This window comes from Halictus rubicundus, chromosome 6, assembly GCF_050948215.1.
Source record: "Halictus rubicundus isolate RS-2024b chromosome 6, iyHalRubi1_principal, whole genome shotgun sequence".
NCBI lineage: Eukaryota > Metazoa > Arthropoda > Insecta > Hymenoptera > Halictidae > Halictus > Halictus rubicundus.
Window position 1 is genome coordinate 13,289,838 of NC_135154.1, and position 27,811 is coordinate 13,317,648.

General features: G+C 36.1%; 4 protein-coding genes and 1 non-coding gene across 6 annotated transcripts in view; 3 read left to right on the forward strand and 2 right to left on the reverse strand.

Annotated features, from left to right (window-relative positions):
- LOC143355304 (uncharacterized) overlaps positions 1–15,531 on the forward strand; it is a 54,797-nt gene extending 39,266 nt beyond the window's left edge. The window contains exons 13-19 of the mRNA XM_076790026.1: positions 6,028–6,182; positions 7,472–7,659; positions 9,129–9,231; positions 9,321–9,482; positions 10,186–10,418; positions 10,829–11,040; positions 11,226–15,531. Of these exons, the coding sequence (XP_076646141.1) occupies positions 6,028–6,182; positions 7,472–7,659; positions 9,129–9,231; positions 9,321–9,482; positions 10,186–10,418; positions 10,829–11,040; positions 11,226–11,380 (1,208 nt within the window). The 3' untranslated portion in view covers positions 11,381–15,531. The remainder of the gene's footprint in view (positions 1–6,027; positions 6,183–7,471; positions 7,660–9,128; positions 9,232–9,320; positions 9,483–10,185; positions 10,419–10,828; positions 11,041–11,225) is intronic.
- Positions 11,707–17,587, reverse strand: LOC143355314 (leucine-rich melanocyte differentiation-associated protein). The gene is made up of 4 exons (XM_076790046.1): positions 17,431–17,587; positions 17,105–17,332; positions 16,021–16,396; positions 11,707–15,864 (listed from the first exon to the last, which is right to left on the reverse strand). The coding sequence occupies exons 1-4, from the start codon at positions 17,488–17,490 to the stop codon at positions 15,785–15,787; spliced, it is 744 nt and encodes a 247-aa protein (XP_076646161.1). The 5' UTR covers positions 17,491–17,587; the 3' UTR covers positions 11,707–15,784.
- A 28-nt stretch (positions 17,588–17,615) lies between these two features.
- Positions 17,616–17,687, forward strand: Trnap-agg (transfer RNA proline (anticodon AGG)). The gene has a single exon. It is a non-coding gene; the product is annotated as a tRNA-Pro (tRNA).
- Positions 17,688–17,792: 105 nt separating this feature from the next.
- On the reverse strand, positions 17,793–19,707 carry LOC143355312 (non-homologous end-joining factor 1). Of its 2 annotated transcripts, XM_076790044.1 has the most exons (5): positions 19,319–19,707; positions 18,911–19,229; positions 18,674–18,830; positions 18,472–18,592; positions 17,793–18,426 (listed from the first exon to the last, which is right to left on the reverse strand). In XM_076790044.1, the coding sequence occupies exons 1-5, from the start codon at positions 19,502–19,504 to the stop codon at positions 18,382–18,384; spliced, it is 828 nt and encodes a 275-aa protein (XP_076646159.1). In that variant the 5' UTR covers positions 19,505–19,707; the 3' UTR covers positions 17,793–18,381. The 2 variants fall into 2 exon arrangements, with proteins under 2 accessions (XP_076646159.1, XP_076646158.1); XM_076790043.1 differs by having other exon boundaries at positions 17,793–18,592.
- Positions 19,708–20,822: 1,115 nt separating this feature from the next.
- Positions 20,823–27,774, forward strand: LOC143355318 (uncharacterized). The gene is made up of 12 exons (XM_076790050.1): positions 20,823–23,505; positions 23,574–23,720; positions 23,794–23,882; positions 24,235–24,468; positions 24,558–24,708; positions 24,781–24,993; positions 25,066–25,276; positions 25,347–25,540; positions 25,633–25,892; positions 25,965–26,148; positions 26,459–26,734; positions 26,966–27,774. The coding sequence occupies exons 1-12, from the start codon at positions 20,983–20,985 to the stop codon at positions 27,341–27,343; spliced, it is 4,860 nt and encodes a 1,619-aa protein (XP_076646165.1). The 5' UTR covers positions 20,823–20,982; the 3' UTR covers positions 27,344–27,774.
- The last annotated feature ends 37 nt before the right edge of the window (positions 27,775–27,811 follow it).

Below are 27,811 nucleotides of genomic sequence, written 5' to 3' on the forward strand. Positions count from 1 at the left end.
AAACTGTTGCACCGACTCACGATTACATATGAATATATTATTTAATGATAATATTGATCATTGCGTTCTAAGCTACAGATCTGAATATTTCTGGATTTGTTATCGATATGTTTGAACACGTTATTAATTCACTTACATTTTTCTTCTAACTCCAATTCTACCGTGCTGGATGGTGTTACGAAAATATTTACAAAGTGTTTCATTCCTGATGGAATATTAAAAAAATCTAATAAGCAACGTTTTAAACATCAGACGACAATATGGAGTAGGCACTCGAATAAAAATTGGCGACGAGTGAGAAACGTTGCGTGAATTACTTCAGCAGTACGGTACCTCGCCATTCCTTTTTCGTGCCACTGTTCAAAGAGCAGGGATTTACCGTAGCACTGTTATTAAAGCCTCACTTCAGTTCGACAACCCTCCGCAATGCATTATTCATATTAAAAATACGCCATCCACAAACGCAATTCCTTTCCGATTCTGTTACTCGCTGTAATACACACTGTTAATTAGTCTAATGTCATGTAAATTATTACGATAGGCGTGGACGCGCGCTCGGATGTCGCTGCCCGCCCTCGGTAGTTATCTAATAATAAACGTCTTGATGTTACTGAATAATTAGTTTGCGGATTTTATGCATTCAATGTGTACGCGAACGGAGAGTCCGTCGTCGGTATAATGCTGAAAACGTTTCGCAAGGCTTTCGTTTCATTCAAACCGCTTCGGGTTTCAATAAAACGAACGGGTGAAAAATTTTTTTAAAAAGAATAAGGTTTAGAAAATTTTGTTCATCTGTTTTAATTGAATATGACATATTCTTTTCCGTGCAAAGTAAATGTTATTTTTCTGTGACTTTTACCACATAGAATTTTCTGACTGGAAAAAGAAATTTTACTTTATTTCATAAAATCCTATTTGTATATAAGAATTTTATGCATTTGTGGTACGAATAAAATAATCTTGAAGTATAGAAATCTTTAAAAATTTAAAATACGAAAGCATCTGTATACTAACGAGTGTGAATGCTATTTTCATGTCACTTTTACCAGAAAGAATCTTCTAGCTGGAAAAAGAAATTCGTACTTCTTTTCAGCTTTCATAAAATCCTCTTTGAGCATGAATATTTGTACGCGTTTGTGTTGTAAATAAAATAATCGTTAACCGTGGAAATCTGTATGCATTCGTGGTGTGTACGAGAATCTTTATATGCAAGACCACACATACAAACACAAGAAATCTTCTGAATTGGAAACGGAAATTCATGCTTTGTCTCTACTTTCATGAACTAATATTTGAACATAGGAATTTGCATAAAGTTCCGCAGTCTAGTAATAAATTATTAACGGTTGGTAAAGGAAGTAACCGGTATGTGGAACTCCTGATTCGCTCTGCAAAAATAATGCGATCGAAACCACTTCGTAAATAAGTGTTTCTCGCCTGGCATTATTCGAATCTTTCATGTGAATCGACCTAATACGCCGTAACAGAAACAAGCATTGTGACCGGCGAAAATATAGTTAGGCTACGCGTTCGAACAGTTTTCTACATTGTATGCTGATAAGACTTGTCTTGTCCTTTCCCTGAGAATGATTCGAAATCATGCTGCAGCGAGAGCGTCACTTTCTTTAATCATTGTCGAATCGATGGTTATTTGTAAATCTACTTTTCAATCATCATATCATCTATATCATTCCAAAAGATTTTATTTTGTGAAAACATCTGAAAAATAGTTCCCCAAATAAATGTGATCTTATTTTGACATTTATAATGTAAAATAGTCGTTTGTATATTATACAATAAATACAATAAGGTTACGTTTGTTAGATTACTAAAGAAACAGTGAACTCAAATAACAAGACAGATCTGAAAAATAGTTCCTCAGGTAACGTTATATTTCAGTTTAATATTCACAATAGAATTCGTATATGATATAATAAAGTTGTGTTATTATTTGTTAAATTATTGAGAAAAGAGTGAACTAAAATAACAAGATGGATATTATTTAGTTAGTAATAGTTCTTCAGACAACATTTTATTTTGATCCATATGAATGATTTTTATACACTGTAAATCGTGTTATTTATTAGCTTAGTGAAGGAACATCAATAGCAAAATAACCTCAGAATGATTAATCAGCTCGTAACACGCGAGATAAAGAAATAATGTTGCTTTCACGATGAAAGTAATAAGGCGATGTTAATGACCCGTCGCGTACCGTTTAATATTTCGAAAGATTTCTGCTCAAATTCGTCCTTTTACCGTATTTCGATTTCAATAGCACACGATCTTAATCGAGTTACGAAAGGCATCTTTCTCTTTGGAAGTTCCTACAACCGATCACCTTGACATACATTCGCTCACTCTTGCTCATAGAAATTGCACCTGAAGCGTGAATACAATACTGGAATCTTCTGTAATTGTAAAAATGATTACGCAGCACAATACTACCTCGAAAGAAAAATATTTTTCACCTATCTTTACGCCGCGTTTCAGCAGATTTCGTTTGCCAAACGATCTGCGCAACTGTCGCCATTTATTACACATAGCTTTTAGAATAGTGTAATCTAATTGCTATTTCTTCACATGCCTTGGTCAGTTTCTGTTCTTAGAACGATGATATGTAAAAATAGAGATAATTTCTCGGGTGAAAAGAGAATGACAATTCAGTCCGCTGGAACTGGAAAGAAATTTCACAATGTTGTGTCGAATCGAATACTGCGTTCCGTTACGGGTGACGCATTAATGAATCGAATGACTATCTCCTCGAGAAACTGAGACGCGTGCATAGGTTGCAATTCAGATCGCGACTTGATCGACAGTTGCGTGCACGGTACAATCCCGTAAACCAATGAGGCACATTATTTACGCTACGTAGTAGCTACGCAAATATTTTGTACAAAATATTTTAAGTTGTCGACGTAAATCCATCCTGATCGAAAATTTGTAGTAAAGTATCACTAGAGAAAATGAGAATACTGAAAGCAATTTGAACACTGAACACGACCACGTATTGTTATAATGGCAGACGTTCGTCGAACAAAAATTTTTTTCTTACTTTTCAGTCGTCTCAATAACTTTCGTTCTTTTTGCCGTGTCAAGTTTCACCTGTTCATATTCGTCGTGAATGCATAAAATCCGATCTACAATCCGAGATATATAAACAATAATAATTTGTATCGCCTTGTAACTTCTATTCATAGCTGCAATATCATCCCTTATCGCAGTTCCGCAACGGCAGAATCTTGAACATGAAAGTCCTCCCACAAAGAGTACCGGATGACAGAAGGTCAACCAAAATCAACTTTATCGTAACCCTCATTCCGCTTGGCAGATTATCATGAACTGGCGTGGCACAGACGAACTCGACAGTGTAAAGAACGTTCTTCCTCGGTGCGCATACTTTCGGCAACGTCTGCTCGTTCTTCGGTGGCAAACAACGCAAAACCTTTCGGATTTTCCGATCAATTTCAATTAGACTGCGGATTTTGTGCATTTGTGATAGGAGCGAACAAGTGAAACACACATTTTTGTAGCGATTTTACTATTTTGAAAATAACATAACAGTACCCTTAAATTCTTTTAATTATTTTGCTACTTAAAAAAGTACTGTCATATTATTTTTAACCCATTACAATTACTAAGAAAGAGAATAACTTTCTACTCAACACTTGTCTATTTCAATTCGGGTGGAACATTCTTATTTTGCATAAAAACCCGCAGTATAATTGTAACTATTAGGGTTGGTAACATGGAACACCTGATTTCAAAAGATTACTGAAATTAGTACAATTTGTTTTTTTTTCTTAATATAACTTATGTGTGGGGACCAAGGAATTAATAAATAGATGTCCGAATAATGATTATTGAGATATTCCACCGATACTCAATTTCAGTTGATCGCAGTCTAATTGTAACTATTAGGGTTGGTAATATGGAACACCTGATTTCAAAAGATTACTGAAATTAGTACAATTTGTTTTTTTTTTAAATATAACTTATGTGTGAGGACCAAGGAACTAATAAACAGATGTTCGAATAATGATTATTGAGATGTTCGGCCGATGCTCAATTATTAACAATGATTGATCGCTTTTGTGAAATGAGTATACACCATCAGAGTTTGTTCCTCCCCTATCGAGAATGAGTTCCATATTACCTGCATCTACTATCCTCCGAAACGGGAGGTGTGATTGAAAATGCGGAATTAAAGTGCATCAAAGTGCATCGACAACGTCACAAAATGATTATCTTATCTAAGTTCTATTTTAATCGACGCTAGCCGAGGAATTCGAACAATTTAAACGTAGTAGTCACGGAAATAAAACAAATGTTTATGAACGCGAGAAGCTGAAGAGAAATACCATGAAGAAAGTACCACCAGGATACCTAACCATGAGATGGTTACCGAACTGCTGCGTCTGTTGTTACCCGATGAACCGAGCTCGCGAGTTCGACAACGTTGGCTCCTCGAAGGAAAAGCTCGACGATCCCGAAGAGAAAGAACAAATAGAGCTGCAGAGGGCAAGATCCGACGACTCGTTGACGAAGAACGAATTTCTAACGACATTGGACACCAGTATTGACATCGGCGATCAACTGAAGTTCGGCGACTTCAGGAAGCTGAAGGAAAGCATATTCTCCGCGATCGACCTTGAAGATCGAAGATCCTCTTCGAAACTGGTGTTGGGCGAGTCGGTGGTTTCCGAAGTGGGAGGAGGAAGTAATCGCGATTGGAGGCAGGCTTCCGAAGGGAATTCGATGTCCGCGTCCCTCGAAGAGATGTTCCCGAAGTGCAGGACCAAGAAGATGAAGCAACATTCGTGGCCTTCGCCGCTTACAGACGTATTTCCAAAACGTCCAGTCAGGAAATCGAGAGCCGCGAGCTTGGCGAACGGAAACGGAGCAAGTTGGTAGACCCTGATGATAACAGTTCCTTCAGCGGAATTGTTATGCGTCGAATAGTCTTGCACACTTTGCGCAGTTAACACTAGGACTACGAGACACTTCAAAATGGCGGGTTACAAATTATGAAATACATTTTCGCTGTTTCTTTAATGTGAACTTTCAGCGTTTCCGTAGATCTAGTGTTAATCGTGCTGTGGTCCTCGATTGGACTATCGAAATGATTTTAAGAATGTGAGAACATGTCTGTCGGTGTCCATTCTTTTATGCTTATCTCAAACATAATCTTGAAAAAATTGAAAACGTGAATAGCTTGAAATGCGATCATGGTGCACAATCATGGCAGGGTTAAAGAAATCTGCGTGGGTCGAAGGAGACCCTAAGTATATCTGACGCAGGGTCGAACGTTTAGTTTGTTGACCCTCGGAAGAATAATTATTCTGCGTTCACTCAAACCTGTAATTATCTTTTTATTCTGAACGTGTCGTGGGCTTATCTATTGGGGCACACTGGTCTGGTTTCGGTGTCTATTCAGGTTTTCTTATCGGGAAACTATCAACTGTATCATGAGATTGTTTAACAGATTGCAAATGCTTAACCTAGTTTTAACCTGTTAGTCGAGGGACATTTCAATTCTGCACGAAATTCTGTCACAATCTACGGGCGTCGAGTAGAATCATTCAAAGTAGAAAGCAATGTCTGCCTGTCTGCTTTAATTAGGGTAGAACTTTTTCATTTTGCATAAAGATCCGCAATCTGCTAATAAGAAAATGAAGAAATTATCAGTGAAACTAACAAGAAAACGACGAGATTATTGCTGAAGCTAAAATGAACGGTTACCGAAAAGTTGGTTAAACCAGGGAGAAGTGGACGTAGGGAACAAGAATGACGAGTTAACTCGACTTCCGCGGTTAACAGGTTAATTCAAAAATTAAACTCGAGAGAAAGTAGAGCTAATTAGCTAGATGCAATGTTTCAAATCTCAGTGGACTGCAAAAACAAAAGTATTTCGAAGCATTGTAGCGAGTAAACCTTCAGGAGCTTCTTCTGAGGAACTGTGTACTGGAATTGATCTAGTCGAAAACGATTATTATTAATTCGGAACATTTTATCTGGTTGTTGTAGATGATGGAAGCAGCTTGTCGGAAGCCTGCAGCACTCCGATCATCGGCGCAGGATCCAGGACAGGCTCGAATCACACAGTGATGGACGTAGATGACATGGATCAGGGGTTGCATTCAGGACATCTTGCGACCCGAGGGTCCTTATCTAGTCTTGGGGTATGTATAGCCAAACAAATTCGACTAAAGCCTATGTATAGTGAAGAATATACTAAATGAAGAAGTATGTCTACTAAAGAAAAATTCAGTCTGTTCGATTGAAGCAAACTAACAGTGACAGTAGCTCGTCACGGACGACTCCTCGTTCCGCCATTTTGCGCATTTGTATGCAAGAAATGCTAGCAAAAACCATTAATGACGCTTGCTTTTCTAAACACGTATGTTATACAACGTGATAAAATAAAACGTAACTCGAGGACAATGAAATTGCAGTTTAGGCTATAAAGCTCGCTAACGCGAGAAATGGTAGTTGTTGAGGAATTTTTTTTTAGTATGATATGATTGCAATCAAAATTGTCTTTTGGTACGTTATTGTAGAATCTTCAGTGCATTGTTTAGTATTGTTTTGGACATGTTTTACGATGGCTTGATAACGAATCAATCTGTTGTGAAAAAATTCACATTTTTTCTTGTTTTATAAAATGTTTAACCCTTAAGTTGACCTTTAAAATGTCCTTTTTCAAAACTGCAATGATTCGATTAAATTATATTCAATATTCATCTGCATGTAAGAACGTAAAGAGATACTAACATTTCGTCTAAATCCATAGTTATTAAATTTGAAAAATACAGTAGGAAAAATCGATTTTTAAAATCCAACTAGCGAGAATACCACCTAACAGTTTGAAGCATGCTCATCCTGAGTCATCTTTGCTCTCACAACGAATCACCGCGATGCATAAAAACACAGAGACCAGTGAGTCAACGAAATATTCGATTATAATCGGTGTGCTTATGCGATTTATTAGACACTTGCTAACGGGATGAACGTATTGCGTAATAAACTGTGACGGTCACGTACAATCGCCGTACGTGTTCGTGCATTTCAAGGACAAATTTAAGTGTGCCGGGGAAGGCAATCATCCTTTTTGATCGAAGTAGGGTTCAATGTACCTCTACGTGTACCAACAAATAAATTAACATCGTCCATCGATTCAAGTATGAATTTAAAAAAAAATGTTATTGGATCTCCGGATCACAGCTCCACGATAAGCGTCTATCTCTCGCATGGCCCGTCATTGTCAGTGTTTCTACTGACTCGACACACGAATGATTATTGATGAATTGTGACAGGGTCCCTTACCGTCCTATGCCAAGTCCCTTGCCATAGTCTCTTTTTTATAAGTTGAAAATAGTAAATATTTCAAAATTTTTCTACAGATTTTACTGTTCCTTGTGCACATTTTCGCCGCAAACGCATATTTCTAACTTTGACATTTATTTTTCAGGCACGTTCGGATTCAATGGCATCGGTTTATAGCGGTGCTGGAGAAGGCCGGTGCTGTCGTTCTGTAGCCGTCACCGGAGAAGTCGAATTCGCGTTGCAATACGATTACAAACATCTAACGTTCGAGGTGCACGTGACGAAATGCAAGAATCTTGCACCTGTTGATGTCAAACGCAAACGATCCGATCCGTAAGTAACTGTGTCGCTTATCTCAACACCTTGATCGCAGCGAAATGTTTCCTCTTTCGGTTGAACGTTCCGATAGAATATTAAATGCACAGAATGTCCACAAACAAATATATGCACGCTTCGTTCGTTTCCTATCCTTCAAACACTGTTGCATAATTTTTGTTGTTAACTTATTGATGTACAACAAATGTTCATGCAAATTCAGAATTCCAAAAGATAAACTTAAAGAAACTAAAGTTAAATTAAGTTTTTGTTAAACTCAGAGTTTTTTGTTTTCTTGTTCCAAAAATGTTTATTCTTGTTCCAAAAATGTGTTAACAGAATATTGTTATTTAAGCACATACTTATATACATTCGTGATTTAGGTACTAACAATCGAAGTGTGCATATGTTTTTCTACGAGATCGTATTGGCAAATGAATATGAAATGTAGAATATATAGATTATTATGTAAAAAACTCATCTGTTTTTAGAAAAATAGGGAGCGTACTGACGTATATACAGTGTGTTATAATCTGTACTTCGAAAGAAAATATCTGAAGTATGCTGCAATAAATTAGTATTACAAATTAATTTGTCAGTGAGGAAAAGAGAGAGAGAACCCTTCGAAGTACAAATTAATAACAACAGACAATTTGTTACTGTAACATTATTGGTTTGTGTCTTTCAAACTACTAATTGTCTTGTTACTTTATAAATAGTTACTGCCAATTTATAGGAGCAGTCTACACGTTAGTACACTTTTTTCTTAAAGGTACAGTGAGGAATAAATACAGTAGTGCATTCTGTATAGTATGAATACTTTTTAAAAGTGCATGAGCCTAGTCAAATATATTTATTAATTATTTCATAGTTTACGACTTATGCAAGTGCTCAGGAAATAATGAAATATGTAGTTTGATAGAAATGATTGCAATTTGAGGTCATTTTTATTCTATGGCAAAATAGATGATATAATTTTCCAGGACTTTAATTTCTCTGTGTTGATGTAGAAAAGTAAGAATCTGCATGAACATTCGTAGTCTTTTAACAGTACGAAAAACACTGCTCTTTCTATTATCACATTCTTACATTTTACAGTAGCAAAATCTTGTATAATTTTCACACTATACTATTTAAGAGACCAGACCTACCAGATCTATTCTTAATTGATGAAGTTAATCTAATTTCTAAGATTTCAAAATCATCATTAAACTAAACAATAGAAACATCAACATGTCTAGAATAAGCATGTGTATCGCCAGTGTACGATAAACCGTATGGTTGTCAAAATGGTCCATCGTACGAGGGTCAAAATCGTGCAAAACTTTTTTTTTCACTTTTCTAAGTGAACATAAAAGTGAAAAGTAATTCTGTGTAGACCAGAAAAAATTTGTTTACATTTTGAGTGGCCCCACTGTACCACTGAATAATATCTGTTACCAAAAAGTCGTTCGCGAGCATCAATAAAAACCAAGGTCTTTCGTCAGGTACGTGAAAGTCTACCTGTTGCCGGACAAATCGAAGAGCGGCAAGAGGAAGACAAAAGTGAAGAAGCACACCTTAAATCCGGAATTCAACGAAACACTGAAGGTAATAAACTTACAGTCGAAATGACGTTACCTCTTGTTGCGAGTGGGAGTTAGGAATGTCTACAACTCGTGATCACAATAATGTTTCAGTTCCACATGAGTCTGAGCGGATTGGAGACCAGAACGCTATGGCTGACGGTTTGGCACTCGGACATGTTTGGACGCAACGATTTCCTCGGGGAGGTTCGAATGCCCTTGGAGAATAAGATCTTCGACGATCCCACGCCGAAATGGTACCCGCTTCAGGAGAGAGTAAGTACTTAATCATTTCAGCATTTAACCATAATCGTTTAGACCGTAGAATTGATCTATTTACGACAAAAATAGATAGAAGAACTAGGAATCAGTAAACACATGAGAAGAATTTATGAACGTCATAACATTGTCCTCAATTATTACTACAATTATTGCGACAACAAAATTTGTTATGTAACCTGTTTCTCATAATTAATGTAGAACATTTTTATTTCGCATAAGAGTTTTCAATCATTTCAATTTTAATGATAACAATCTTTATTGCAATCATTGACCAACGATTCGCTGATAGAAACTTGAAATGGTTGATCATTAGACTGTACATGTTGCAGGAGAAGAAAAAGATTTCTCTTGTCTGCAAGACGTCTTTTTGTGTATACAATTCCCTTTCTAAAGCATAGTCATTGCTCTGGGTGATAAATACTAACAATTAGATAATGAACACTCGGTGGATTAGTAAATCGTGAAATGAAAGTGAAAATAAAAAATATCGCTGCACAGTATCGCGGCTTGAACAATTAGAAAACATTTAAATAGCACAAATGTAAATCAAAAACAGAGAGTTGATAAACACGAAAATATTAAGCTTTAAAATACCTTAAACAGTTGATCTGAAAAATTAGCAAATACTATTAGCATTTTTATCTAACGAAATGAAGATTTACAGTTATTCAAATAGTAATATTAAATTTCATTTCAGACGGAACCGTTCGACGATCCAATCGCGTACAAAGGTGAGGTGATCGTCGGCTTGAAATTCGTGCCACCGGATCCCACGCAACAGGACCGCGATCGAGAGATCGGATCGGATCGAGCCGGTTCGAAATGGAAAAAGAATTGGAGTCGAGGAGCGTTGCACGTGCTCGTGAAAGAAGCGAGAAATCTGCAAACCAGAGGGAAGAATTCTGGCACGTGTGATCCATTTTGTAAAAGGTATTTCCCTGCAGTTCTTCAATTAGAGACTTTCAAACTTTCGTTTTCACAATCCACTGAAGCAAGGCCAGAGTTAAAGAAAAGTTTATTCAATCAACGATGAAAAAGAGCCTGTGTGGTCTTAATTCTTGTTACTTTAAAATGTTGTAGGAATTCGTATATAAAATAATATATGAAACATTTTTTTAAAACAGTTAATACGAATACAGAACTTTCCATTTTACTGATTTATACTGACCTAGTATTTTTATTTTATTTAATAACGCTTATTTCGGCAAAAATCGTAAGTACTACAGTTGAAGGAAGAAATTAAAGAAAGGAAAACAAGAATTGTTTTTTAGTCGTTTATTTTCTTTATTTTGTTTTTTTAGTTGTAGCTAATTCTGATCGCCAATGTTTGATGTTTTCAGTTACTTACTACCCGACAAGGGTCGTTCAGGAAAACAAAAGACTGGAGTGGTTCGCAGATCTGGTGGTTCACCAGTATGGGGTCACACTTTTATTTATAAAGACGTGAGTCTGCAGGAACTGGCAGAACGTGGACTGGAATTGACAGTCTGGGATCACGATCGTATCGCTAGCAACGAATTTTTGGGCGGAGTTCGATTTAATCTAGGGACAGGTATGTAACACTCAAAAACTTGATCCTCTAAACCAAATCTTCCTCGTGAATCATGAATTTTTAAATTATTGTAACTCAAACATTTTGATCTAAGTGACCAATATTTTTCGTGGAACGACCGGCAAGCTAAACGAAGAACATTGTTACCAAATGTCGGCAACATTTAACCAACATATAATTTTCAGGAAAACATTACGGAAAGCCGGTGGACTGGATGGACGCAACAGGTCGCGAGCTTTCGTTATGGCAGAGCATGATCGAAAGGCCGAACTTCTGGGTGGAGGGTGCTGTCACGTTGAGGCCAAATCTGCACAACCATGGAAAGAACAACGGCTCATAGACATCACGGCGCGATGTTCCAATCATGCCACGGCGACGGAATATTCGCGTATCGATGGAATCGTTTACACGATTCGGCCTAGGTTAACCGAAATGTACATACGTGGCTTGTATTAACGCGCCAAAACGGTGAATTAGATCGAAATGTGATTCCCGGAATGGAAATTAGTGCCTTGTTGGGAGCATCGTATCCTGTCCAGGACACAGTCTAAAATTTCTAACGATCGTCCGCCGTTGACGGTACCATTTCGATGAACGATCCGTTGCCAATTATGGCGTACTGCCGCCAGGTACTTTACCTAATTTCTAGTTACGAACGATCGGATCTTTTGATTTCTTCAATTAGTGCTTACGTTCACGTCGAGTTTCATTTGTACATGATATCGTAAAACCCCGTTCTAGTTCTATTTGTAGTTTTTATTTCCTAAGTATCTTGTTCTCACGCTCTGGGCTTCTCTGTACGAAAAGCTACACGACTACAGGGCTGTTCAAAAGAAGATTGAACGCTTGTACGATATAGGGCATACCGAGTGAAGACACCTCAGCGAATATGGCAGAACTCCCTTTCCGAGGTGTAAATATTTTCCTATGTTGATATCGTAACTGAATTATTGGCTTCTACGCGGTGTACGCTTTCTGAACGTCGTAGCTAGACTGCGGACTTTTTCATATTGAAGACGAGTAATTGCAACTTGAAACAATAGACAGATTAAAGGAACTGAAGATCTGTTAAAATTACTCAAGGAAAGAAATTCGTGAGTATCTTGGCAACAGATACTGAATTTTTATTTTGCATAAAGATATGCAGTCTAGTTATAGCAAAAGATGCTCGTCCGACGAAATAGAAAAAGGACATGTTGATCGATTTTTGTAAACACCGGGAAGCCAGTAATAAATCGACTATAATATACGAGAATGTTTATATCCCGGAAAAACGATTGAATTTTCAATCTCTGTTCATCGATGGTGTGTCCTACGTACCCCGTAAGTGTTGAATGTTTTTTTTTTAAACAGTCTGTACATTACTACGCGCCTTTCGCATTCTTTCGTCCGAGTCGTTCTCGCGTTACTTTCTCCATCCTCGGTGTCTATGTCCCGTTTTTGGAAAGTATGGGAACCCTAAACTAGAATAACAGACGAAGGATCGATTCGATGAGGGTTCGACGCGCAGAATCGTGCAATATGTCGAAGGTAAACGTTAGATACTTCGTCCTTCCCCGATGAGTTTAACGACAGTAGACGATCGCGAAGCGATTCTTCACGGGCATCCGTCCAACCGTGAGACGAGATGACCAATCAAGTATTTACGGTGCATGAGCATTCTTCGTGGCCAAGCGTTGTTTAATCACGGGAAAGAGAAAAGATGGGAAGAGGTAATTAATGCCACCGCGTTCCAAATATTCGCTCCGCTATTGTAATTCGACGATTTTTGTTTCTGCTATATATTTTATTCTGTATTTTTGTTTTCCTGTTTCCATTTGTATCGTCTACCTAGTCTACCTAAGTTATTTGTGTAACAGAGGTAGAGATATTTGATTAAATTTCAATGATTTGAAATGAAATTAATAATGGAACACGGTGTAATAGACGTGAAAGAAGATGTTTTGGAACGCGGTGGCCATTGTGGACACTTTCCTTTCTTGGAGAGAAAGATGCTTCCAGTGTTGTACAATACTCTGAACATTTTTTCTTGCGTCGAACATTGCCAAGTTCGCGGAACGGTATATTTAAGAAATTAAATATGACCGGTTCCCAGTACTTAACCACATGTATCCATATAAATGTTATATTTATACATTCTTGTAGAATTAATAAGAGTGTGGTATAAGCAATGGAGCTCTGAAAAGAAAAACACGAGCTTCCGTCTATGTTGACATTCGTAGAAAGTCGGTGTTTCGTGTACAGGCAGTCCTCAGTTTCTAACCAAGATACCAATCGTACGAAATGAAGTCGTTTAAGAAACCGTTTTTAATGATTTCGAAAATACAAACATATAAATACAAAACAGGATGGTCAAGTGATTTTAATTACCTTGTATGTTGTCATTGGATGTTGCACTGTCGGATTCAACTGCGCCTTTCCGGCATTTATACATAGTTGTATTTGCTCTTATTGAGGAACATACGTGTTTCGACCTATTTTCTGAATATTGTTGTTTATCATTTTTATACGTAATCGGTAGTAACGATACAAATTTTGGGGAGGTGGCAAAATACGAAAATAATTACGTATGTCTAAAAGAGTATTGATGATTTATTTTATTCTTTTTAGTATAAAACCGCACATCACTTGCCAGTGAATAGTGTAAACAGATATATTCTTTTTAAATTCTTGTTGTGTTTGGAAATAGACTTAGCTCCTCAAAGACGATGTATACGCATTCGTAAAATATTTTATGAAACCTTTCTACTTTAATTCTTAGCAACAAATGACCAGATGGAACGAAAAAAGAAAACAGAAAATACTAGAAACTGTTGCACATCGGACATTGAAATCTTTTACATTTCTGCTTGCGTATATTATATATTTTTAATACAACGAACGAAATATATTAACGAGGCTCTGCAAGTTCTTCTCTGATCTTTGAAATAAAACGTTTACAACGCATATCGTGTCAATTATAAATAAATACATTCTCCAGGCAATTAATAAACTCGACGAAAATGTAATGCATAAATTGTTACGGTCGAGTTTACTGATATTAAATTCAGTAGAAATTTGTGCACGCCTCGTACGCTAAATTTGATTAGACTGTTGACTGTAATCATTTCTAATCGGTTAACTCTGCATGGTTGAATGTCGTCGAGCACTGCCTGTACTTGCCACGAAAACAGTGGAGAAACCAATCGCGAAACACCGATGCGAAGCACGGGGGATTTTTGTAAATCCAGTATTCGAGCGTTTTTGATGAAACGAATCAGAAGGCTGACGTACTTAGCGAATTCGGCATTTTGTACTACACCAAACAAGCAAGCGGTCGAGTCTTTGGTCTTCGCCGACAGCGCATAATCGTGCGATATAATTATACCGCGTCTGGGTTTAACTTGACCAAGGTAATCCAATCGATTTCATAGTTTGTAACGACATTCTCAAACCGGCGGTTACTTACTAATAACTGGATTTGACGAGGAAATCAACATAGCTCGATCGAGTGTATTCCAAATTGTACTTGACGAAAATGAGGGCCCAAACAGATCCAAAGATTGCTGCCTATACGTACGTCTTCATGGGACTAAAAACTGTAGGGTTCACCCCAGATACAGGGTCAACGAAATCGAAACTATAAACTGCCTTCGATGTAAGCTCACGCGAAAGATTTGCACTGCGCGACGAAACGTGTGGCTATTAGGGTACTTCGAATCGTGCGTTCGAGACGAGATTAATTATCTGTTCGACGGACGCGGTTTATCGAGAGCCAGAGATTGTTCTTTGTACATTAAGGACCAATAACGCTAAATTAACAATTAAAGTCAATAGCGAGGGGAAGCCTGTTAACACATTGCGGTCCGCTATTGTTTGCGAACATTAACACTTGGATGGCGAGGCCAGGGTCCGTTTTGACCCAGTATTTCGAAGGTATCGTCTTAGATACTCAGCTGCTGATGATTCATTTCAATTGAAGGTTCATTAGATGCAATAAGAAGATCAGAGGATCAATTGAAAATAGGTTTCATAAAATAGATGAACAACTGCCTAAATGGAGCTAAACCAATCCACTTTCCGAGTGTTAAAGCTAGGCGAAGTTTGAGAGAATGTAGAAAGCTTCAAGAATTTATTGAACCACTAAAAAGTCTTTTAGTTTCTCAAACTACGTTTATTACGAAAATTATATTTAAAGCAATTCTGGTCAGGGCACAATACTTTGCATGTAATTTAAAAATGTTTTAACATTTCGTCGGGCAACGGGACAAAGCTTGCTATACCAGAGAGCTTCGTGCATAGATTTTTGCGTAAAGTTTTCGATGTAAATTCGAACACCAGGACCATAATGTGTTAAAAATTCGAGTTGCGCATCTGACCATCTCTGTTTCCGAACACCAAACGCTCGGAACAATGTGTGACGCTCCTTTAAGGTATGTTAGGGAATAGAATTAAACGTACTTATATGTCACATACATCGTTGTACATGATAATAAAAATTTTATACGTTTATTCATCTTGATTCATTAAGGATAACAATGTATAAAAAGGTAACGATTACAAGATATTCAAACAAGTGCGACGTCAGGCGCGTAGATCTTTGTCATGAATATTTCGGGCACGGTAAGAAAACAAGGTACAATTTGTGCTACAACTTTACATGGAAGTCGTTCTACGCACCTAACTGCTGTTTTCGTCATTTATTAGAAACGCAATGACGGTAACTTACTGCCGCAGGTAACTTTTCGAATCTTTAGGCTCGTGTTCAGAGGTCGTTGTTGGAGATGAAACGATTTCCCTCGGAATTCTTGCCGGAGTATCGGTACTTGCATTTTCCGAAAGCACCTAGAACAGAAGGTGATAAGTGGAGCTTGAAATAACGAGAAAAGTAAAAGAATGTCTTGTAAACATTTTTATTTTGCATAAAGACTCGTAGTCTATTCGTCAGTGTACGCAAGTGTCGTTAATAATTCAATCACCCACAGTAATTAAAAATGGTACCTTTGTGATCATGGGGATCCCGAGTCGACGATGGAAGAGGAGTGTAATGAATGTTGAAGAATATATCGTCGATCTCGTCCATCGAGTTCGATACGAATTTCGACGTCAATTCGGGGACAAGTTTTATAGTCCTCGAGAATTTCCCTCGAATTTCAGCATCGATTTTCTCTTGGCGCGTTACCGGGCGCGAATCGAGAAATCGAAGACTTGGAGGCAACACGTATATCGCGTATAATCTGTACCGATTGTAATCCTCTTCATCGGTAGATGGATTGGTCAGCTGATCTGGACATCCTGGATTGCCCAACAGGCTCACATAGACCAAGTTCGGACAACATTCTTGTATTCTTTTTAATACGCCGTCAATGTGAGATATCTAGACGCAGAACAGAATGAGAAATTGAAGCTGAAGACATCGACAAAGAAACATCGATGACCTTCACATCTTAAAAAATTAAAAAATTATTTATTATTTGTTCACCACAATAATTGCCCCATCGAACAAACAATTTTCTTCTTAATTATATATCGCATATACCTCCTCATACCATGTAACTTTTACTCAACATTTTTGTCAATTTTACAATACTTCAAAAAATAGTGGACCGTTTATACATTTTATTAATTGCATGTTTTCCGCGAATTAAAAACCATTACTATTTGTTTGTATTATTATCAGACTATACAGCTGCCACTTCGTAAACCTTTATTCATAATATGATAACGAAACATATATTATGAAAGAAAATATGGGGGTCAAAGAATCATTCGCTGACCCGATTGATTTAGCGATTTTTCGATGTACACACCCACAAAGTAATTCCCCTTATCAGCGATAATACCATAGCATGATAAGTAGTACAAACTATGCATATAAGCTTAAAATTTCACAGTTCAAAACATAAAAATCAGAATCTTTCGTACTTAATTTTGAGCTTAAACAAAAATAATATGACGTTCTAATAAATCATAGCTGAAACTTACAGAATCATAGACATAAGCATATGTACAGTTTCCATACACAGATGCATAACGTTCACAGTCGCATCATAATATTCAAAATAAAGCAAAAACAACCCCAAACCTTGTTGTTATTTAGGCTGAGTGTAGTCAATGTCGGCATTTGAGGCAGTGTTCTCAGATCCCGAAGTTTATTGTTGTCCAGTATCAACACCTGTAGCCTGTCGAAGTGTTTGACAGCGGTGATTGAGGTTAGCTCGTTGTAGGAAAGATCTAAGCTCGTGCAATCGTAACCGACAACACCCACCAAGCCCTCAGGGATCTTTTCGGCGCATTGACCCGTGTAACATGCCTGAAATTTTGATAAGAGCATGTGATTAAACGTGTCAGAAAAATCTACCTTCAATGAAGACTATTCCATATAATTTAACGAAAATATACGCTGATTACCCGCCCGCACCGCACGGTTAGCGCGCTCCTGTTGAAATCTTGTCGTCCTCGTTCCGCCATTTTCCATGCGCGTTACCATATAATGAAGGAAATTATCATAAAACAATAAGGATGATAATACTCTGGATCGGCCATCGAACCGCCATTATGCAAGATATCTCCAGAATAGCAAACATCAATAGCGTGGCTCGTTGGTCTAGGGGTATGATTCTCGCTTAGGGTGCGAGAGGTCCCGGGTTCAAATCCCGGACGAGCCCAATTTTTTTTATTGCATCTTTTCACATTTTTGACAAATGTTCGTATATAGGAAATCTTTGTTTTACAGTTTCGTTAGATTCTTTTACAGTTTTTACACATTTTCTTTGCTAATAAATCTTTATTTCATCTTTTTATTACATTATTTTTTTTATTACAAGCAATTGGAGCAATAAACTACATAGGTGGCCACTTCTTTTTTATTTTTCACATTTACTTATTTATTATCCTAATAGTATTCTATTCTAATTCATTTTTTGTTTAATAATTTCGCTTCTTTCTGAACCATCAATAGACACTTGATCCCATAATTTAGTTTGATTCCATAATATAAGAAATGAACAAAATAAAATTTAAGACCCGTCGGATCAAGACCAAGACTGATCTTAAGTTTTTGTCTAAAGGCTGTGAATGGAAATTATTAATTAAAAAGTCACGTGACTATCCCGGGCCCTTAGTTTGATTTGATAAATAAAATTTGATTAGAGTTTGTACATAGTATTACTATATAAAAGTAGTACGTGAAAATGAATCAATCTTGTAAATTATATACATAGATATTTTATACTTCAAATTGATAGAAGTGTAATTTGATTATTATGTAAAAATAGACAATATAGAATATATACTTTGTAAATTTTAAATATGCATTCCTTTTTAGCATGCAATTCAATTCATCTTATATTCTTTGATTCTCTACGATATAAAACTCTTTAAACCTTTGTTTAATTTTTTAGTGGGCTTCTTAAGCATCATGTTTATAATTCCTACTTTACTTTTATTTACATCTTTTTGAATTCTGCCTTTAGATTTTGTAGATGTTGCATACAGGACTCTTAAGCTATCCTTCTTAGACACATTACTACACTCTTCTGGTTCTTCCATCCTACCACTGTTACTTGCCTCACTGCAATATATAATGATACAATTTGATTATAATCGTTCTTCTAAATTTCGCAAAACCATAATGTTATTTTAATTTTACAACCTTGTGGATCCTATATGTACTACACTCTCTTTCTGCAAATCGAGTTTGTTATAAAAATGTTCACTATCTTGGAGCAAATTTATGTACATGTTCATATCGGGAACTGGGATATGCATCTTCAGTTGTTCTTCTCTAAAAACTTCTGTTTTAATATTCTCTGTACCAACAAATGAAGTATTAGATTTTATATTGCAATAACGCAAAGCAAAGACGGTTCTTATATTAAAGAAATCTTACGTCTTGTTAATTCAACACCTTGGGCTCTGTATTCAGCAATTTCCACATCCTTCTTTTTGATCAAATCTAAAAGAATTTTGTGTTGACGATTTAATTCCATGAATGATATACACAAAGGTTTAGTTATCAGATTCCAAAGTTCTTGCGGAGTTCCTTTTAATAGATTTAAAATAAATTTCAACGATCCTCCCTCTAACTGAATTCGTAGCTTTATTTGTTCAACAGAGGCTTCATCAATATGCTTATGTAAATTATTTAAAATACTTGCCACGATATCTTTATAATTAAAAGCATCGATATTTAAAAGTGGATTTAGTTCCTGAGATAAAAAAAGATGACATATTAAACTTATAAAAATGTTACACTAGTTACTCCAAAACTAATTTAATCTATTTTATGATTCAGCACCTTGCATCTTTTTAAAATAATCACGTCTGACAATGTTTCCATCCATATCTCACATAAATTGGTTAATAAAACTTCGATCCCATCATTCCTCTGTGTGACAGAAAACATGTAAACATTGTCATCTATTTTAACATAATCCCACTTTCTTTCTTGTGTATATTGACTAGAAGTAATTTTTTCCGTCATTTTTACTTTTCACACATTTATAAATAATGCAGAAAATAAGTTTTTAAGGGGGCAAAAATGTAATTATGCAATCCTTGCATATTATAAATTACAGGTTTACATTACTACATAAATAAATAGATAGTAACATAACCTATAAAGATTGAAATTCGTTCCATATGTCTTCGTAAGTATCGACAGGAGAGTGCTCACGCCCGCGGTTTTTGTGCCTCCGATATAGTGCTGCCCCCACACTAAATTCTAGCCCGGAGCAGATCCAACACCCACCACAGTCTTAGACCCACAGACGAGGTATACCTCGTTGACCTCGTTTGTGCTGTGACGTCGCCCTAATCGAAACAGGCGCCATCTCGGTAATAACTAGACATGATACCGCGCGTATTCGAACAGACACGTATTCTATAAGGATAATTTTTAAGAAAGCGCAGTTAGAAAATGTTATGTTAAGTTAAGAGGTCACTCGAGTAGGGAAAGCGAGACGCAAGGAATGCCAGCTACAAGCGATAACGGAGCGGAACCACTTCTACTAGGACCAGGCCCGCTTAAGCGAAGGACAACGAGGAAAAACAGACCCGAGAGAAGACAGCTCTACAGCCTCCCTCAAGGACCCGGAAGACATAAATTAGTCACCCCCGAACAAGAGGCCACCTACGAAGACATCGAACGGCAATCGAAACGCACGTGGCATGCTACACGCGAGTAACCCCTCAGATTACGTCCCCTTGGGCCACTCCCTCGAGGCCTTACGCATTCTAGGCCCACGCAACTTAGGGGAGGAGACTACCCTTCTGATTGGACCTCACGACGCCCCACTATCAACGCATCCTGGAACCGGAGGTCCGATAAAAGGAACAGAGCAAAGGCCCTCGACACACTCGTTTTTGATCTCGAAAATCACTTTGTCGACCCATCAACATTATTTGAAATACAGTAAAGTTTTCCGACCAAGTTACGTTTATAACATTTTATATCCATTTTCCCTTCCCAGATAAAGCCGCGTTCGGGAGTTTAGTACCTTAGTACTTTGAGGCGTTTGAACTCATGCCGCGAAATTGATAGATTAACCGGTTGTGCCATCTGCAGACAAGTATCGTAATTTCGGGTCCCTAATACGTACATAACAGTGCTCTCATTTCCTCTCGATGCAGGTAAGATGATGCAGGTTCTGGTCCAGGCTAAAAATTAGACTAGGGGGCAGCACTATACCGAGGACACTAAAATCCCGAGCGTGAGCACTCTCATTTTCTCTCTGGCCACACATCAGTTCCAATTGGTTCCAATCATCCAATGCTACGTTCATGACATACACGTGCATTCGAAATTGTTGAAAATATCGTCCGACATTTGTCATGTACAAGTCCAGACATGTAAGAAAAATGTCAAAACATTATAATTAGAAAGCGAAAAATAAATGACACAGTGGTAAATGACTTACAGCTGGGGAACAGTCATTAAAAAATCCGAAAACATTCGTAGAAATGCAAAAAAATAAAGGAAAATTGCCATTTCTTACAAATTGTAATTTAGTAAATCCTACTGTCGGTAGTGCTTCAGTAAAAATACCTCAAATGACTGAAACAAAAGCTAAGCAATCATCTGGTAATAGTTCAAAAAATGTAACAAAACTGAAAATGTCAAAAATCAGAGGATTTCAAACAGCAAGTGGTAAGAATATGAATATTGCAGAAGACGCATTACTCAAAGCAAAAGCATTATTTTCTGATGAGACGTTCGAAAGTTGTGACGGTGAACCAGTATTAGGCGAATCATTGCCGAAATGCAAAGATACTGCCGAATTAAAAATGTCAAAAGTACAAGGGTTTCAAACAGCAAGTGGTAAGAATATGAAAATTACAGAGACGGCTTTATTGAAAGCAAAAGCCTTATTTTCTGACGAGTCTTTGGAAAACTGTGATAACGTGCCTTTTTCATCATTATTAGATGAACCTATGCAGAAATGCAAAGATTCGGTAAAATTCGAAATGCTTAAAGTACAAGAATGTCAAATAGCAGGTAATAAGAATATGAATACTACACAGGAAGCTTTGTTGGAAGCAGAAGCATTATTTTCTGAAGAAACCATGGAAAATTATGACATTGACATGCAGAAAGACAAAGATTCGGTTGAATTTAAAATTGCTAAACTACAAGGGTTCCAAACAGCAAGTGGTAAAAATATGAACATTACAGAGCAAGCTTTACTGAAAGCAAAGACATTATTTTCGGATGAAGATTTGGGGAGTTGCGATTATGTACCTTGTTCTCCTTTGTTAAATGAATCCTTGTGCAAACGCAAGGATACAGTGCAGTTCAAAGTACCTAAAGTACAAGGGTTTCAAACAGCAAGCGGTAAGAATATGAAAATTACAGAGGCAGCTTTATTGAAAGCAAAATCCTTATTTTCTAACGAGATTTTGGAAAACTGCGATAATGTGCCTTCTTTACATTTATTAAATGAACCTGTGCAGAAATGCGAAGATTCAAAAAAATTCAAAATGGTTGAAGTACAAGAATCTCAAATAGCAGCTAATAAGAATATAAATACTACACAGGAAGCTTTGTTGGAAGCAGAAGCATTATTTTCTGAAGAAACCATGGAAAATTATGACATTAGTCCTTCATTAAATAAATCACAACAGAAACACAAAGATTCAGCTAAATTTGAACTGCCTATAGTACAAGGGTTTCAAACAGCAAGTGGTAAAGAGATGAACATTACAGAGGAAGCGTTACTCAAAGCAAAAACATTATTTTTGGATGAAGAATTGGAAAGTTACGACAGCGATCCTTTATTAACCAAATCACTGCACAAAGACAAAGATTCAGCTAAATTTAAAATTGCTAAAATACAAGGGTTCCAAACAGCAAGTGGTAAAGATATGAACATAACAGAGGAAGCTTTACTGAAAGCGAAGACATTATTTGCGGATGACGATTTAGAAAGTTACGGTAGCGATACTTTATTAACCAAATCACTGCAGAAAGACAGAGATTCGGCTAAATTTAAAATTCCTAAAATACAAGGGTTCCAAACAGCAAGTGGTAAAGATATGAAAATTACAGAGGAAGCTTTGTTGAAAGCAAAAACATTATTTTCTGATCAAACTTTGCAAGCTTATGATAATGAACTTTTACCGGAACACAAAGATTCTGCTAAATTTGATATACCTAAAGTACAAGGGTTTCATACAGCAAGCGGTAAGGATACTAATATTACAGGAGAAGCTCTATTGAAAGCAAAAGACCTACTTTCTGAAGAAGCTATGGAAATTTGTGAAGATAATGCTTCTTTGTCCAAATCGCTGCCAAAACGCAAAATTAACGATTTGGATGATGCATCTATAAACAGAGAAACAATGTCCAATCAATTTAAAAAGTTGCGTTTCAGCAATGAATTCCAAGTACAGAGGAATGTATGTAATTATTCCAAGATTAATAACAAGAAAGGGAATCAGGAAATATCTTCAGTTTCAAATGTGGCATTGCCTTTAGACAAAACCAAAGACACTAATGAATTAGTGGATGCAAATAAGCAAGATATTGATATGGAGATAAATTCTTTAATTTCTAATGAAATCGAAGAAAGTGCAGCTGCACTTGTAGAAGATGAAAACAGTTCAGAGATTTTTAACCAGTGGATATCTCCTGCATCAACTACAGAGAATAATGATGCTACAAACGTGCCATTGAGCCCTGTAATAGGTGGACAATTTGTTACTAAAAAGAGAAAAAGTGCAGGCGCACGTCGGAAAAGTACAAATGCTGCAAAGACCAAAAATAGCAAAATTGCACGTATACCTAATGTAAAACAATTAAGTGATAATTGTATAAATTCAGATGTAGAAAAAGAAAATTTATTGTTATACCAAGGATCAATGAATAATGAAAAGAGGTGCGATGGAACTGTTGTCAATGATTATGGTGACACCCAATTAATGTTAGACTTTATAGACCAAACTGCTGGTATATTAGAAAAGCGTTTGCAATCGGCTTTAGATCAGGTGGATAGCACAATTCACATTTTGCAGATTCTGATAATTTTTATGTCTGATAATGTATGTATTTACAGGAAGAACAAATCAAGCTGAAAGAAACAAGCAAACCAAAGCCAACAATTGGTAGATTATATTCTTACAGGAAAATTAATCATAATAATCGTATATCTTGGAGAGAAGTTAGCAAGGGAGGTGCTCCAATACTATGTACTTATCAGGAGGTAATGGTTGATCCAGGTACGCATATGTTTAAATTGATTCACCAAATTGTAATTAAACATTGTTTTTTACTAGCTGATTCAACGAAAATTACCACCTGAAATTTTGGATGTATCAGCTGACAATGCAGTAAAATATAAATTTCGATGTTCAGATTTCTATGGGTAAGAAAAATCATTAATAATGGGTGTTCCGCTAACTTTGTTATAATGCGAGATCTCCACGCTATTTTTTATGCTACGCGCAATGTCAAAACAACAAATTATTTGGTTCAAGGGAACGTATATTATGATGGGAATAATTTTTTCCTCAAGGTCATTTTTTCGAGATTTCAAGATCATCAAATGATTAATCCTTTTGACATTTCGCGTGGCATAAAAAATTTCCCGAGATATCGCGTTACAACAGAGTTAGAGGTACACCCTGTATACTCGACATACTATTTGATTGAAGACTTTTTGTTGCAAAGGTACAGCTAAGATTATTTACGAAGAAATGTATTTGTAACATGTTTAGGCAAAGTATTGTACAGAATAATAGCGAAGGTATACAGCTGGAAGACGGAGCGTGTTTAATTCTAGATGAAAATGGCTATGTGGGAATATCAGAGATTAAAAGATCTTTTTTGGCAAGTCCAGGAGTGGATCCCAACTTACTTCCTAACGGATGGTTGGAAAATCATTATAGATGGATAGTGTGGAAGTTGGCATCAATAGATAGAATGAAATTCGCTTCTGTTGTTTTGCCAAGGTAAAGATTCCAATTATATAAATTATAAATAAAGCTAGGAGCAAAGTATATGAAGTTTATATTACTTATACAAAAGGATTCATTCCTAGAGCATTGACTCCAGCAAGAGTGATGATGGAATTGAAATATCGTTACGACCGAGAAATCGATAGATCTCAGAGACCAGCTTTAAGAAAAATTTTAGAGAAAGATGACGTTGCGTCTAAAAGAATGGTTTTGTGCGTATCATCTATTACCGAGGTAATTTCGTGTTTAATATGTATAGAACGGTACAGTATTTTTATATTACTTTATTCACATTTTCTTTTATAGTATGTTAACCCTGTTGATAATACTGTAACTTCAAATGACTTGAAACCTCCTTCAAAGAAATTAACATTAACAGATGGATGGTACAGTGTTCAGGCCACTGTCGATCACGCGATGAACGAAAATATTACACGAGGTAAAGTGAAAGTAGGAACAAAACTGATTACATATGGATCGGAATTATTACATTGTGAACAAGGATGTTCACCTTTGGAAGTAAATACAGCTTTTGTAAACATTTAATTGCGAAAGAAATTTATTCTCCTAGTAGAAATAATTAATTTGTAGGTTCCAGAGAATGTCTGTTTAAAAATTCATACGAACGCAACGAGAAGAGCAAGATGGGACACAAAACTAGGATACGCAACACCTTCAAGACCAATATGTACAAAGTTAAAATGTATTTGTCTGTATGGAGGTTTAATTGGAAAAATTAAGGTCGTAGTTGCAAGGGTGTACCCGATATTGTACCACGAAAAAACATCTTCCGGCGAATCTAGTAAGATACATAATCCTATCACTTCGATCACTATTGCGTGTACAATTAATTATTTAATTCAAAATTTTAGTTTTTCGTAATACTAGATGCGAGGAGAAAGCTAACGCTGCTTATGAAAAAGAATGTCGATCACTGACAGAAGCATTCTATGAAAATGCAGAGAAATATTTTTCTACAGAAAGGAGAAAAAGTAACTCGACTCCAGATAGCATTGATCTGGCAGCAATGGAATGGATCAAAGATCGTGAAAAATTATCTGAAGGGGTACAGGCTATATTCTTCTCTTACTTTGCATTTGGTAACTAAGTAGAGACATTTATTTTTATATTAATATTTTTGGTTTTGCTTTATTACAGAAATTTCTTTCAAAACAAGAACAGCAACAATTAATAAATAAATGTCGCATGAAGGAAGAAACAATAAGACAAGAATTGAAATCGCGATTGAAAGAAAGTTTGCCACCACAAAGGCGGGTTACACCTGTTTTAAAAATTCGAATAGTTGAGGAAGAAACAAGTGCCATTCTTTCGATTTGGACACCAAATGAAGAAGTCACTGATATTCTAAAAGAAGGAAATTGTATAACTGTTTGCAATGTCACGCCATCGATGAAAAGGTTTTACTCCGCTTATTTGTGCATTCTCTTTCATTATTGTACAATAATTATCGATTGTTTCTATTTTCGTAGAGGAAATGATTTGCAATTAACCGCAGGCTGGAATACATTATTTAGTCGAATAAATACATCTGATAAACTTTATCCTCAGAGGACGTGTACGTCATTATGCGATATAAATAAGCCCAATTATGCTCCAGCTTATGGTGAGCTCGATACAGTTGGGATTGTTGTCTACATTGTGAATGAACCTTATGTAAGTGTGAATTTCCTGTTTGGCAGTAATTGGTATGAAAATTAATATTATGTAGTGTGGATTGAAGCAAAATTTAATTTTCGATTCTCAGACATTGTTAATGAAGGAAATCAAAATTAAAATTTGAGGAGAAAAACGTAAAGTTACTAAAGGTGTGCGAGAAGCCGAAAATGTCGGGTACCCAATATATTCGAGAACCCGTCCCGATCCCAAATAAAATTCTTGACGCGTCCTGATCCAACATATTCACATTCTTGTACACCTCTAAAATATAGCAGTATATAGTAACTAATGGTTTTTATATTTGCAGGGCATGAAAAATTTTCAAGCTACGTATCTTGCGTGTCCGTACACGGAGTCTCAATCCTTTTATATATCAGTATTATTCTGGCACGGAATTTCTGCTTATGGATATGCAGAAATTTTAACAATAGGATCATTTATTGCCTGCAGTAATTTAGAATGGCGACGGGCTACGTCGTGGAGTATACCGATGACATACTGTACTGATCGAAGTACCTTCACACAAAATCCTAAACAGAATCATCTGCAAGGGCCGTTCGATGAATTAAAACGTTTAGTCACGGTACTGAAAAAATAATTTACATATTTTTCAATCTATAATTTTAACCACAATTGTTTAATGCTTTGAAATTAGTAACTGATTTTAAAATAATTTGAGCTTTGATGAATTACAATATTAAACAACTTGTTCTTTCGACTCCTTTTTACTGTGGCTGGTTATGTAAATCTGCACTTATAGCTTGTAACCATTTAATACTAATTTTTAAGACTTCTTATTCATTTTTTAATGTAGGACACCAGTTCGTATGTATCCAAATGTGCAGCAGAAATGTCAGAAGAAGCACAAAAGAAGCCAACCAGACATTCAGATCAATTTACTCCGGATAAAGATCATATAAATAAAATGTTGTCTAACAAAAATTGTAATTCTTCGCTTCAAGAAATTTCAGAGAGAAGTTTATTGAATAATCATTCGGCGAAGTCTGCCGCTATACAAAAACGGCTAGATAGATTACAGTGCTACGGTGAAGCATCAAACTTGTCTCCAATTGTACTGAACAGTTCCAAACGAGTGTCATTAGATTTTCAATCTCCCGTTCGCACATCTCATGTGAAACAATCAAAAGCGCAAGTATCGTTAAATGCAAAGTTTTCTGCGAATTCCAGATGATATCTTGTAAAATTACCAATTTAGTTTTTAACGAAATGTGCTAATTATTGATAATTAAATCGTGAATATTTGAATTCGTTTAAAATCAATAAAAAATGGTACTGGTTTAAAATTTTAACTATTATGCATTGTTATGCTATAAATACGTGAATATCTATAGTAAATTATAATATTTTGTACATCACATTACTTATTGAAATTTAAATAAGTGTACATCGTGTGCCCAAGTATATTTATGTATTCAAGAGATTGTAAACTATTTTGTATTTGCGATGAGAGCGATGCATTTTAATGTATATATACTTATAACTTATTTCCATAGAGTAAATAAATAGTAAATTGTTATAAAAAAATAAATATAAATTGTATAGAATTTAATTTAATATTATACATCTAGTATCATATAGTATATCTATAAATTAAGTTTTACAATTATTATAAAATTTATTTTCTAATATTAATTTAATA

Coding starts and splice junctions, on each gene's coding strand:
- LOC143355314 (XM_076790046.1), bottom strand. CDS start 17,490: ATGGCGGAACGAGGACGACAAGATTTCAACAGGAGCGCGCTAACCGTG. Junction 17,333..17,430: donor TAACCGTGCGGTGCGGGCGG/GTAATCAGCGTA, acceptor TCAAAATTTCAG/GCATGTTACACGGGTCAATG. Junction 16,397..17,104: donor TCAGCCTAAATAACAACAAG/GTTTGGGGTTGT, acceptor TTCTGCGTCTAG/ATATCTCACATTGACGGCGT.
- LOC143355312 (XM_076790043.1), bottom strand. CDS start 19,504: ATGACGGAAAAAATTACTTCTAGTCAATATACACAAGAAAGAAAGTGG. Junction 18,831..18,910: donor AGGTGTTGAATTAACAAGAC/GTAAGATTTCTT, acceptor TTGTTGGTACAG/AGAATATTAAAACAGAAGTT. Junction 18,593..18,673: donor GTACATATAGGATCCACAAG/GTTGTAAAATTA, acceptor TATATATTGCAG/TGAGGCAAGTAACAGTGGTA.
- LOC143355318 (XM_076790050.1), top strand. CDS start 20,983: ATGCAAAAAAATAAAGGAAAATTGCCATTTCTTACAAATTGTAATTTA. Junction 24,709..24,780: donor GCGTATCATCTATTACCGAG/GTAATTTCGTGT, acceptor TTTCTTTTATAG/TATGTTAACCCTGTTGATAA. Junction 25,541..25,632: donor GTGAAAAATTATCTGAAGGG/GTACAGGCTATA, acceptor GCTTTATTACAG/AAATTTCTTTCAAAACAAGA.